The sequence below is a fragment of the Cebus imitator genome, unplaced genomic scaffold (assembly GCF_001604975.1).
Source record: "Cebus imitator isolate Cc_AM_T3 unplaced genomic scaffold, Cebus_imitator-1.0 Scaffold78, whole genome shotgun sequence".
In the NCBI taxonomy this organism is placed as follows: domain Eukaryota; kingdom Metazoa; phylum Chordata; class Mammalia; order Primates; family Cebidae; genus Cebus; species Cebus imitator.
Genome location: NW_016107393.1, coordinates 1,920,136 through 1,933,669, shown reverse-complemented (window position 1 = coordinate 1,933,669; position 13,534 = coordinate 1,920,136). Strand labels below are relative to the sequence as shown.

General features: G+C 37.7%; 1 protein-coding gene across 2 annotated transcripts in view; it reads left to right on the top strand.

The window, feature by feature from the left end:
- FKBP7 (FKBP prolyl isomerase 7) overlaps positions 1–10,016 on the top strand; it is a 14,765-nt gene extending 4,749 nt beyond the window's left edge. Inside the window, exons 3-4 of one of the 2 annotated variants that reach the window (XM_017532688.2) lie at positions 4,791–4,921; positions 9,678–10,016. In XM_017532688.2, the coding sequence (XP_017388177.1) occupies positions 4,791–4,921; positions 9,678–9,839 (293 nt within the window). In that variant the 3' untranslated portion in view covers positions 9,840–10,016. Of the gene's footprint in view, positions 1–4,787; positions 4,922–9,677 lie in introns of both variants that reach the window. The other variant, XM_017532687.2, reaches the window with a different exon arrangement.
- The last annotated feature ends 3,518 nt before the right edge of the window (positions 10,017–13,534 follow it).

Below are 13,534 nucleotides of genomic sequence, written 5' to 3'. Positions count from 1 at the left end.
AACTAGACTATATTCCACTTTGGGGATATATATTGAGCATCAGTGCCAGACTTTGTTCTAGGCACTGGGCATAAAGCAGTGGCCAAAGTAGACACGACTCCCAATCCTCTATGAGCTTGTACTTCAGAGGAGGAGTTTCACAGATGCATGTATCTACACAGAATACATCTGGGAGAATATGCAGTCATCTGATAACATTAAGCGTTCCTGGGAAGGAGGCCTCTGGGTCAAGGATGAGAAGATTTCTTTTCACTCTAACATTTTGTACCATTTGAAATTTTTATTGTGCATGTATTGATTTTTCCAAAATTAAATTTTTAAATTACAAAAATTAAGTGTAGCAGAATAGAGAAGAAAAATTGTAAAGCAGGCAGAGAGGATGGGCAGCCTGACAGACAGACACCTTGCATGCCTAGCTATGTCCTTGCTCCCGGTTGCTGCTTGAAGGCTATACAGAAAGAATCTCTGCCTCCTTATCCTATTTAGAGCCACTGCTAACTCCACCTATTTGAAATAGCATACAGTTAGATTTTCCAAAATGAGATATTGACATTGCTCCCAAATATTTCATGGAAGTGGCATGCCTCGTTTGAGGCAGTTGTCTTAGTCATTAAGAGTTATTTCATTAGGAGAAATACCTAATGTAGGTGATGGGGGGATGGATGCAGCAAACCACCATGGCATGTGTATATAACAATCATGCACGATCTGCACACGTACCCCAGACTTAAAGTATCTTTTAAAAAAAGAGTTATTTCCAGCAAAATTGGGGCATCAGTGTCACACATTGGATTGGGGGGAGGTCAGTGCTGCAAGTCAGACCCAGTCGGGCTTAAAACTCCTAAAGAGACAATTTCCAGATAACTTCGGCTTTATTTTTAATGCTTTTTGCCAATAATTTGATCCCATCAGAATAGCTCCCATGGCACCATAATTTATATATCCTGTTTTTATTTGTATAGGAACCTAGGAGAAAGAGAAAGAAAATTGAAAATAAATTAAGTTCAATGCAATAGTTGTGCTAAAAATGTTGTCAAAAGTTGAGACCACTTCTAGGCAAAGTGACATAGGCAAAGTTTGCCTTTCAGTCTCTTCTTCATTTTCAAAGTTTTCCTTTCTGTCTTGTGTTGTGTCATCAGATGCCTCCACATTCTGCCTACCACCAGAGCACGCACTCTCCCATCTAGAGCACCCACATCTGTCATCATCAGGTGCTCATGCAGCGTCCACTACCATCAGGCAAAGGATTACTTAGCTTATCCTTTTCATAAACTAATTTATGCTTAGATATGAATGACTACCCAGGCTGCCTAAGCTCTTAATAAATCAGAAACTTGCTGCAGAGATATAGAAGTTTGACATGAAACAAGTTCATATTCAATTGGAGGTATCTCTAACAAACATTAAAGTGATAAATTTAATAGTAATACCACCAGCACCCCCATTTTACAGGTAAGGAAACTGAGGCCCAAAAAGTATGGTAATTGGACCATAGTGAATACTGGCCTTGCCTGTATTACAATACCTTGGATTACATTATTTTAAAAGTTGCAGTGTAGATCTTAAGTAACTGTTAAACAGACAACTTCTTGACTAAGTAACCTTTTAAAAGTAATTTGTTATTAAGACCTAACATTAGCTATAACTTTATTTTAGGTAGTACTTGAAGAAGTCTTTCTTCGGCAATATATCCTTGTCTCATGTCACAGAGCACCCCCGCATGTCTTGAAATGCATGTGACTTTTTAGTGCTTAAATAACAATATATGTGGTATGTATATATTCTTTACCTTAACTTCTACTTCTTTGATCTGCTTCTCTAAACATAAGTAGTTCTGTAACAAATGAAAAAGAAGTAATTGGCAATATATTCTTTTTTTTTTTTTTTTTTTTTTGAGACATAATCTCACTCTCATCCAGGCTGGAGTGCAGTGGTGCAATCTTGGCTCACTGCAGCCTCCGCCTCCAGGGTTCAAGCAATTCTCCTGCCTCAGCCTCTGAGTAGCTGGGATGACAGGCATATGCCTCAGCTAGTTTTTGTATTTTTAGTAAATACAGGGTTTCACCATATTGGCCAGGCTGGTCTTGAACTCCTGGCCTCAGGTGATTGACCCATTTCAGCCTCCCAAAGTGCTGGGATTGCAGGGGTGAACCACTGCACCTGGCCAATATTTTCTATGTTTACAGCAAAATTGTTCAGAAACTGCATATGTACCTATGATATTTTTTCTTAAGAAATTTGAATTTGTATTTTGGGCTGGGTGCAGTGGCTCACACCTGTAATCCTAGCACTTTGGGAGGCCGAGGCAGGTGGAAAACCTGATACCTACTAAAAATACAAGAAATAGCAGGATGTGGTGGTATGCACCTGTATTCCCAGCTACTCGAAAGGCTGAGACAGGAGAATCACTTGAACTCAGGAGATGGAGGTTGCAGTGAGTCGAGATCGTGCCACTGTACTAAAGCCTGGGCAACAGAGCAGATTCTGTCTCAAAAAGTAAATAAATAAATTTGAATTTGTGTTTTGAATTTGCCTTGAACTATTGTCAGGAGTTGTTTTTCTGTCATAAGGAGATTATAACTGGGCAAAATAGGAATGAGTTTTATAAAATGATCATTGACTCAATCTCTAGCATTCTACTTTAAAGTCAGGTAATATGTGGTGCATTAGGTGAGGATTTTTACATTAGTCATATGATGCATGGGTAGATCTTTCTATGTTCTCTCTTTGAAAACTACTAATCTGCTACTCTTTTTGGCTATAACTCACAAACTCTTTCCTCTTCAGATTATATAAAGACTTCAGCAATATTGCTTCACTTTTTTATTAAAGAAATTGCTGTTTCCTTCCAAGCACAAGCATTTTAAAAATAAGTGATATGGGTCATTCATTTGGCAAATATTGGACTGCCTATAACAGACCAGTCACTATGTGGGACACTGGCAATATACTGATAACACAAGCAACCAGCTGCTCCTTAGCAAGTCATTTCTGCAGGTCATTTTTATGAAATGTTTATCTGAAGTAGCCCATAGCTTATTAAAACCATCTGTGACATCATGGCCTGGCACGGTGGCACACGCCTATAATCCCAGCACTTTGGGAGGCTGAGCCAGTGGATCATTTGAGGTCAGGAGTTTGAGACCAGCCTGGCCAATGTGGTGAAACCCCATCCCTACTAAAACCCCGTCTCTTTTAAAAGTAAAAACCGTCCCTACTATTAGCCGGGCATGGTGGTGGGCACCTGTAATCCCAGCTACTTGGGAGGCTGGGGCAGGAGAAATGCTTGTACCCAGGAGGCAGAAGTTATAATAAGCCAAGAACACACCATTGCACTCCAGCCTGGGCAACAGAGGAAGACTAGTGTCTCAAAAAAAAAAAAAAAAATCTGTGACATCAACTAATAGGTTAACTTAATTAAAGAGAGCTATTCTGGCCAGGTGCAGTGGCTCACATCTATAATCCTACCACTTTGGGAGGCCAAGGCGGCAGATCACCTGAGGTCAGGAGTTCAAGACCAGCCTGGCCAATGTGGCAAAACCCCGTCCTTACTAGTAATACAGTGCCTGGTGTGCACCTGTAATCCTAGCTACTCAGGAGGCTGAGGCAGGAGAATGGCTTGAACCTGGGAGACGGAGGCTGCAGTGAGCAGAGAGAGCACCACTATACTCCAGCCTAGGAGACAGAGTGAGACTATCTCAAAAATAAATAAATAAATAAAAATAAAAATATAAAAATAAAAATAAAGAGAGGTATTTAACTTAATGCTTAAAAGTGTGTATTGTGATTAGGAATTTCTTTGTAAAATTGTTACTGAATTTTTCTCTTATTTTTAATTCTTTTTTTTTTTTTAATAGAGACCGGGTCTCATGCATTGCCCAGGTTGGTCTTGAACTCAAGTGATCCTCCTGTCTCAGTCTCCCAAAATGCTGGGATTACACACACGAGCCACCATACCTGGCCTGTTACTGGATTTTTCTATTGTTGTACTTATTTTTTAATGTCTATAGAAAATTTGAAAGACAAATATATTGATACTTATGTTTTATTTATGCTTCCAAATAGCTAAACAAAATCATTTTCTAAAAGATTACTCATTTATGCTTTGAAACTTTTCTGCCCATGCATCTCCGTAGGAGAGTACAGTTGTCCCTTAGAACCTGTTAGAGATTGGTTCCAAGACCTTCTCATGGATTCCAAAATCCACAGAAGCTCAAGCCCCTGATATAAAATGGCATCATATTTGCATTTAACCTCTGCACATCTTCCCATGTACTTTAAATTATCTCTAGGTTACTTACAATATCTAATACAATGTAAATGTTATATAAAAGGTTATTATCTTGGTTAAGAAATAATGACAAGAAAAAAGTCTGTACAAGTTCATTACAGACACAACTCTCCTTTTTTTGTATGAATATTTTCAAGCCAAGACTGGTGAATCCACAGATGCAGAACCCACAGATGTGGAGAGTCCTATCCATGTATTAATAAAAAGTTTATGATTTGCACTTAAATTAAGCAAGAAATAGTGGTCCTATAGGTCCTTTGAATTGACTTGATTTCAAAACATATGGAAAAAAAATTCCTAAAAGAGTATTTATTAAAAAAAAAAAAAAAACCATTGAAAAGCCAAAAAAAGTTATGAAAGATGAGAAAACATTAAATTTTTAAATATTCAGATAGCAATTCTTATCAACATGAAATAATATGGTTATGGCAGTTTATGAATAAATATTTGAAACATATCTTAATGTAAGTTAAACTGTTAAAATTTATACCCTTAGCAGAAGGCAAGATTCCTCCTGACGCTACTCTGATTTTTGAGATTGAACTTTATGCTGTGACCAAAGGACCACGGAGCATTGAGACATTTAAACAGATAGACACGGATAATGACAGACAGCTCTCTAAAGCCGAGGTAATTCAAACCAATTTCGTGTGTATAGTCTAATTTTTTTAATCACAGTTTACATACATGTGTTACAACTATTATTTTTTAGGTCTAGCTAACATGGGCTCTGATCACTGCTTTTATAGAGCTGGTCACTAAAAAAAAATATCTAAGCTCTTAGGAAAAGCTGTAAGCTCTTTCAGTATAAACCTTGTGAGTCATCCTGTTCAGTTGCCTTTCTACCTGCAAGAGAGTCATTAAAATCTTGAATTATTCATCTCTACAGTGCTCTTCCAGTTTCTAGACTACACTAGCGTATCTCTTTTTCAGGCAGCACTGTAAGAATTTGTAACAGGGCAAATAATTCACGCCTCATAGGATTATGAGGAGGACATGGGATTATGAAAAGAGCTAGCAAGGATCTGAATTGAGTGAGCTAGAAAGTTGGTAAACAGGAGCAAGGAGTTTAGCCAGCTAACTTCTGTATCTCAGTCTTGTAATAAAGATCTTGTAATAATAATGATAATTGCACTGGGAGCGTGGCTCATGCATATAATCTCAACACTTTGGAAGGCCAAGGTGGTAGGATTGCTTGAGCCCAAGAGTTCAAGACCAGCCGAGGCAATATAGGGAGACCCCCATCTCTATAAAAAATTTAATAAAATTAGCCAGGCATGGTGGTGCATACCTATAGTCCCAGCTACTCAGGAGGCTGAGGTAGGAAGATCGCTTGGGCCCTACTGTACTCCAGCCTGGAAGACAGACTGAGACCTTGTCTCCAAAAAACAAAAGGTAATAGATAACTTTTATTTTGTAATTTTAGCACCAGTTATTACTTGTAAGCACATAAGTATATGAGCTTATCAAATCTTCATGATAGTTTATGGAATAGAGACTATTGTCATCATCTCCACTTTGTAGATGGGGAAAATGACACTCAGGTTAACTAGCCAAAAATATCATAGTAGTAAGGGGCAAAACCAGGATTATAACCTGGACAATCTGGCTTCATGACTGTTCTTACATTTTAATTTTTAAAATTTTTCTTAGAGACAGGGTCTTGCTCTGTTGCCCATGCCAGGAAGCAGTAGAGTGATCATAGCTCACTGCACCCTTGAGCCCCTGGGCACAAGTGATCACCCCAGCATGCCACCATACCCAGCTAATGTTTTTTTTTTCTTTTTTGGAGAGATGGAGTCTCACTATGTGGCCCAGGCTGGTCTCGAGCTCTTGGCCGCAAGTGATTCTCTTGCCTCAGCTTCCCAAAGTGCTGGGATTACAGATGTGAACCACCATTCCTGGCCCACTATTGTATGTTTAACTTTGGGTCCAGACTGCTTCTTTCAGAGAAAATCATGAATGTTTCAAGTCTAATACTATATATATATATATATGTTTTTTTTGTTTTGTTTTGTTTTTTTAGACGGAATCTTACACCGCTGCCCAGGCTGTAGTGCAGTGGTGCGATCTTGGCTCACTGCTATCTCCACCTCCTGGGTTTGAGCGATTCTCCTGCCTCGGGCTTTTGAGTAGCTGGAACTACAAGGCATGCACCACCATGCACAGCTAATTTTTTTGTATTTTTAATAGAGATGGGGTTTCACCATGTTGGCCAGTATGGCCTCGATCTCCTGATCTCATGAACCGCCCGCCTCAGCCTCCCAAAGTGCTTGGATTACAGGTGTAAGCCACTGCGCCTGACCTCAAGTCTAATACTATTTATTAAAGTCTACTGTCTTACTCAGTCCCACTGACCATACTTTTGCTTAACATGAGTAAATCAGCTATCTCCCCTCTTAGCTAATTTGGAGGCATTTCAAAATACATAACTCTACCACCTAAGTGAATAGTAAAAGATAACTGAGCTGATTTCAAGTGATGTTGAGTCTTTTTCATCTCCCTTGCCAATCCTTTCCCCACCCAGTTCAACTTCTTACGCCAGGATATTAGTAATGACTTTCTCTTCAGGCATCTTGGTTGGCCAACAATGGAAGAAAGAGAAGGGAACATTTCCTGTTCTTAAGAAGAAAAGCAGTTACAAGGGTGGCATATTGTTCCCAATGTGTACTTCTCTACTGACTCCTTATCACCCTTTTTTAGAGTCAATAGCAGCTGCAGACAAATTCACATGGTACCCAAGAGCTCAGCCTGTGCACACAGACCACTTATTATCACAGGCACACCAAGAACCATGTTCTGCAGTATGAATACTTCTCAGTAAGACATTAGGGGATCTTAAGTTATTTTCTGGAAAATAAAAATAGACACAATCCAAAATAGTAATCTACTTAGCTACAGTTTTTCCAGTTGTCTATGTGATATCAGCTGCTTTATCGCCAGATGGACGAGAGTGATTTTTACTCACTTGAATAACAATAGCTATTTTTTATTGATGGTCATAATCATTATTCTAGTCCTCACATCAGTCCTAAAATATAACTACTTACTTACCTCCTTTTACAGAGGACAAAACTGAGGTTCAGACAAGTTAATTTGCACAAGAACACACAGCAAATCTAAGGCAAAGGCTGAATTTGAAACATGAACTAAAAATAAAAACAATTTTATTCATTGTCAGAAAGATTAATCTATTTCATCAGTGTGCAGGAAGGAACAGTTAAAAAAGAAAGAGGGGCTAAGCGCAGTAGCTCACGCTTGTAATCCTAGCATTTTGGGAGGCTGAGGCGGGCAGATCACCTGAAGTCAGGAGTTCGAGACCAACCTGACCAGCATGGTAAAACCCCATCTCTACTAAAAATACAAAAATTAGCTGTGCATAGTGGCGGGCGCCTGTAATCCCAGCTACTCAGGAGGCTGAGGCTGAATCACTTGAATCCGGGAGGCAAAGGTTGCAGTGAGCTGAGATTGCACCATTGCACTCCAGCCTGGGCGACAGAATAAGATTTGGTCTCAAAACAACAACAACAACAAAGAAAAAATATTTCTTTAATATTAATGAAAATGGGGGAAATACAGTATTTTATTAAATTAAAAAGTGGAAAATAGTGTGGAACCCATTACTAGCAAAATTAAGGTCATGTTCTTACCAACTGTCTTTGTATACCTCTGTTCTATAGTGTGCTGGAAAAGGAGTCAAGTGAAATGAAAAAATCAATTGACTAACTTAGAAACTGAGAAATATTTGAAGCTATTAAAAATGATTTACACCACATAGGATTGCTAAGCTCCAGCAGGAAGAAAAAAATGTGTCTCGCTCAAAAGTCCCATTTGAGAACAGTTGATATATCCTTCATTAAGGTCCACTGATTGCTCTAAAATAAAGTCTACTTGCAATGGGTTGACCCTGAGATACGTATTGCTAAAAACCTCTCAAACTCTAGCTTTCAAAAATACTCTTGCCTCTGTAATGCCAACCTACTGAACATTACCTCCAGATGATTGTGCGTTGCCTTCTTTAGTTATTATAAAGATTAGTGCTTTCCAATGGAAATACAATTTAGTTACGCATATAACTTTAAATTTTTTGTAGGCACATCTTAAAAAGTAAAAAGATATCAGTGAAATTGATTTTAATGATCTATCTTCACTCAATATATCTAATATACTGCTATTTCAATATAAGATCAATGTAAAAGTTTCCAATAAGATATACTTTTGAAATCTTCAAAATCTGTTATATATTTTACATTTATAGTAACATATCTCAATATGATCTAGCCATATTTCAAGTGCTTATTAGTTACATGTGGCTCGTGGCTACTATATTGGGGAATACTTTTTTTTTTCATTCTGTCACCCAGTCTGAAGTGCAGTGTGGCAATCTCAGCTCACTGCAACCTCCACCTCCCAGTTCAAGCTATTCTCCTGCCTCAGCCTCCTGAGTAGCTGGGATTCCAAGTGCCAGTCACAGTACCTGGCTAATTTTTTTTTTTTTTTTTTTTTTTTGAGACAAAGTTTCACTCTTGTTGACCAGGCTGGAGTGCAATGGAGCAATCTCAGCTCACCGCAACCTCTGCCTCCCGGTTCAAGAGAATCTCCCACCTCAGCCTATCGAGCAGCTGGGATTACAAGCATGTACCACCACACCCGGGTAATTTTGTATTTTTAGTAGAGATAGGGTTTCTCCATGATAGTCAAGCTGGTCTCAAACTCCCAACCTCAGGTGATCCGCCTGCCTCAACCTCCCAAAGTGCTGGGATTACAGGCGTGAGCAAACACGCCCGGCCGGACAATATTTTTAATGTGTGTTTGCATAGAGAAATGTTATATTACATAGAGAATTATTGAATACTTCAGGATTTCATTCTTTATTTGACATATTAGAGAGATTATTTTAGTTATATAGACTTGGAGGAGAGCTATGGAAGCACAGAAAAACTTAAAACACTAAATTTTATTTCTAAACCCATGGTTGAGTTTTATTGATTATACAACATATTCATTAGTTTTAGAGATTATAGAAATGCCAGTTTGAGTTTCGTTCACTAATGGCAGTCATGAATGATTTTCCTTTGATAAAATAAACAGCACAGATTATTAGAAAGCATTTAATTTCAACAAAATTCATTTTAAATATCAGTCTTTGAGTATGCACCACTAACCATCTATCATCTCAGGGAAAACTAATTTGAAGACCTGTTTCTCTCCAAAACATTGCTTCAAAGAGTAAGAAAAATACAACCTCAAATAGCTTTTCAAAATGTTGCATCATTTACTATAAGTCATCTTGGATATGAGTGTCATTATTATAAACATTTCTCAAAGCTACTGGAAATTTACTGTGATACTGTTTAATTAAAGGAATGTTATTTTGGCCTTCCAGATAAATCTCTACTTGCAAAGGGATTTTGAAAAAGATAAGAAGCCACGTGACAAGTCATATCAGGATGCAGTTTTAGAAGATATTTTTAAGAAGAATGACCATGATGGCGATGGCTTCATTTCACCCAAGGAATACAATGTGTACCAACACGATGAACTGTAGCATATTTGTATTTCTAGATTTTTCAGCTATTTACTGTACTTTATGTATGAAACAAAGTCACTTTTCTCCAAGTTGTATTTTCTATTTTTCCCCTATGAGAAAATATTTTGATACCCCAATACATATGATTTTGGTATAATAAATATGAAGCTGTTTTGCAAACTTGCAGGAATGGTATGATTGTGTTTCCTATTGCTTTATTCTGTAAACAAGAATTGTAGCAACATGAAACAGACCCCTATGTCCCAGTGGGCATTTCTTTCCCTTCAGGATGTAGGAGGACATGTATAATATGTCAGAAACTGCAAGCTCTTCCCAACTTTAACCTTGCCAGCATGTGTAAACATGTTATATCCAATTGTTTTACACATTTTAAAAGTTAAAGTGCCTCATATTTTAAAAATATTCATTAAGTACCCAGGAAGTAGCATTTCACTTGTTTATACATTTCATTTATTTATTTATTTATTTATTCATTTTGAGGTGGGGTTTCACTCTTGTTGCCCGGGTTGGAGTGCAATGGCGCAATCTTGGCTCACCACAACCTCTGCCTCCCAGGTTCCAGCAATTCTTCTGCCTCAGCCTCCCAAGTAGCTGGGATTACAGGCATGCACCACCATGCCTGACTAATGTTATATTTTTAGTAGAGACGGGGTTTCTCCATGTTGGTCAGGCTGGTCTCAAAACACCTGACTTCAGGTGATCTGCCCGCCTCAGCCAAAGTGCTGGGATTGCAGGCCTGAGCCACCATGCCTGGCCTATTTATACATTTTATAACATTATGAAGAGGGTATAAAAATCCTAGAACTAAAGAGTCTTCGTTCGGTATATGTGGAGGAAGAAAGTTGTATATCTCTGTTCCAAAAAGAACCTCAACACGGTCTCTGTACTTTTTGTAAGCTTCCAGCCTTGGGTATTTTCCAATGGAGAATGTTTAAAGATATTTGACCAAACCAAAGACATTTTGCCTCTTACAGCAAGCATAAAGTATCTACTGCCTGGATCTTGTATTCCTTCAGACGTTATTATAAATTTGCAACTCCCCTTCCCTCTTATAAACGTTTATAAGATATCTGCCACCCCAAGCTTTTGTCTTGATAGTTTTAAATTGATGCCATGGAATTTCTTAGTTTCCATTCCCTTTCTCTAGGTATCTCTTCCCTTATGTCACCTCATTTCCCATCATTCTTTTCATTAATGAGGAATGATCGTTACAAATTGGTATGCTGTCAAATGTTTATAAATGTGCCAAACAAATGAGGATATACAATGCCTTAGCATTTCTGTGTCATGGCCAAGTTATGATGTCGTATGACTTGAGAATAGCATGTAAGAGATGCTGTAGAAGATCATGTTGGTACCACAGAAGGGGCATATGTCTATTGGAACATAGAAGATTTTGCATACTGCATGATATGGTTGGGCTTTGTGTTCCACCCAAATCTCATTTTGTGTAATCCCCATAATTTCCATAATCCCCACGTCAATGGAGAGACCAGGTGGAGGTAATTGAATCATGGGGGCGGTTTCCCCCATGCTGTTCTCATGATAGTGAGTTCTCATGATATCTGTTTGTTTTATAAGTGTTTGATAGTTCCTCCTGAGTTCATTCTCCCTCCTGCCACCTTGTGAAGAAGGTGCTTTGCTTTCCCGCCTTCCACCATGACTGTAAATCTCCTGAGGCCTCCCCAGCCACGGGAAACTGAGTCAATTTAACTTCTTTCCTTTACAAATTACCAAGTCTTAGCAGGCCAGGCGTGGTGGTTCATGCCTGTAATCCCTCACTTCACTTTGAGAGGCTGAGGCGAGCGGATCACCCGAGGTCAGGAGTTCCAGACCAGCCTGACCAACATGGAGCAATTCCGTCTCTACTAAAAATACAAAATTAGCCGGGCACAGTCTGTAATCCCAGCTACTCCAGAGGCTGAGGAAGGAGAATGCTTGAACCCAGGAAGCAGAGGTTGCGGTGAGCCAAGATCGAACCATTGCACTCCAGCCTGGGCAATAAGAGCAAAACTCCATCTCAAAAACAAACAAACAACAACAACAACAAAACCCACAAATTACCAAGTCTTGGGCAGTTCTTTATAGCTGTGTGAAAATGGACTAATGCACTGCATATATAGGAAAGTATGGTCAGACAGTAAATAGCTCTGTTCAAAATAATTGAGTTCCAAAGAAGTAAGTTTTTTCTACCTTCTGAAACTTGCTCTTTCCAAACCATTATTCATCCTTTAACTCCTTTACACTGTCAAAAATTCCATTTAAAAATAGTGGGCTTTCAGATGAGTAGGTACAAAAAAAACCAAAAGTATATATAGGTGTAAAACCATGATGAGATTAGTAAATAACACATATGGCTAGCACATAATTTGACGCCTCATAAAACAAAAATCTGTACTATCTTTTTCTTCCTCCCAATATTCCTTCATTTCTATGCTCAATTTTCTAACACTTTATCATGTGTTTAATCATTTATTCTTTGATTGCCTTCCCTCAGGAAAACCTGCTTTGTTGAAGTAAACTAAGTAACTCAATGTTCTTTATTTTAGTTTGGAACCTGTCTCCATTCTCTGTATCCATATTAATAAGTCACTCTATAATCTAAACTTTGTAATTCTAATCTTTTTGTCCCATTATTTTTCATACAAAGTGCTTTTAAACTTGTTTTTAAAAAATGACAGATAATGCCACATGAACAGGGAGATGATTCATTCTAAAACTTGTGTTTACATAATTAAAAATAAATTTCTAATCATTCTACATACAGTACAGTGTAAAGTATTTCATATCTCCATGATTGCTTTATGTCTCAATATGCACATATATGGCATTGAGTGCCATGACTACATTTTGAGTTCTAGACTTTTAACATTCATTTTACAATTATTTTAATAAAGGTAAGTAAATAAATTGTAAGTAATTTAGGTTGTATATGAAAAATTCATTTTTCTTAACAGCGTAGATTAAAAAGATCTTTCAGAACTGAATACGTTAAATGTTTTAAACATTTTCAAAGAAACAGACATGTCTTATCTGCCTTAACTTTACAATGACAGTAGTGAGTTTTATGAAGACAAAACTCGTGAGCACACACATATCATAGAATAGCAGCCCATTACGACTATCAGTCACCTTGTTAACTGTGTATACAAAATCCCATGTTGAGTTGAGTGTGCTTTCAATTTGATACTGCAATTAAACATTTAGGATTACTTTAAATTATTAACACATTTTTCTCATTTTACCAGACCAAAGGCAATAGTTGAAGCACCATAAAGTTGCTACTTATGCACTCTTGTCATCAGATGTTGCATTGAAAGTTGATTGAAAATAAAATTGATATTTAGAAAAATCTCTTAATTATATAAAAAGTTATCTAAAATGATAGACTACATCCCAAAAATGATTAAGTGACTGGCAAGTTTATAAAAGAACATCTCTATTCTGAATTTTATATGTAAATCTTTTTTGATATAAACAATGTTATTAATTTTCATGACAACCTAAGAAATAGACACTATTGTCATCATCTCTACTTTATAGATAGGGAATATTGTTGGGAAACACTGCAAAGGAGAAAGGATTTAGAGAGTGCTTACATAAATTGGTTATAAGTAACAGATAAACAAGGAAAAACAAACTGCAGAAGGCCACAGGAGGCCTCTGAGGAGGAAGGCCTCTCCATGCCTCAT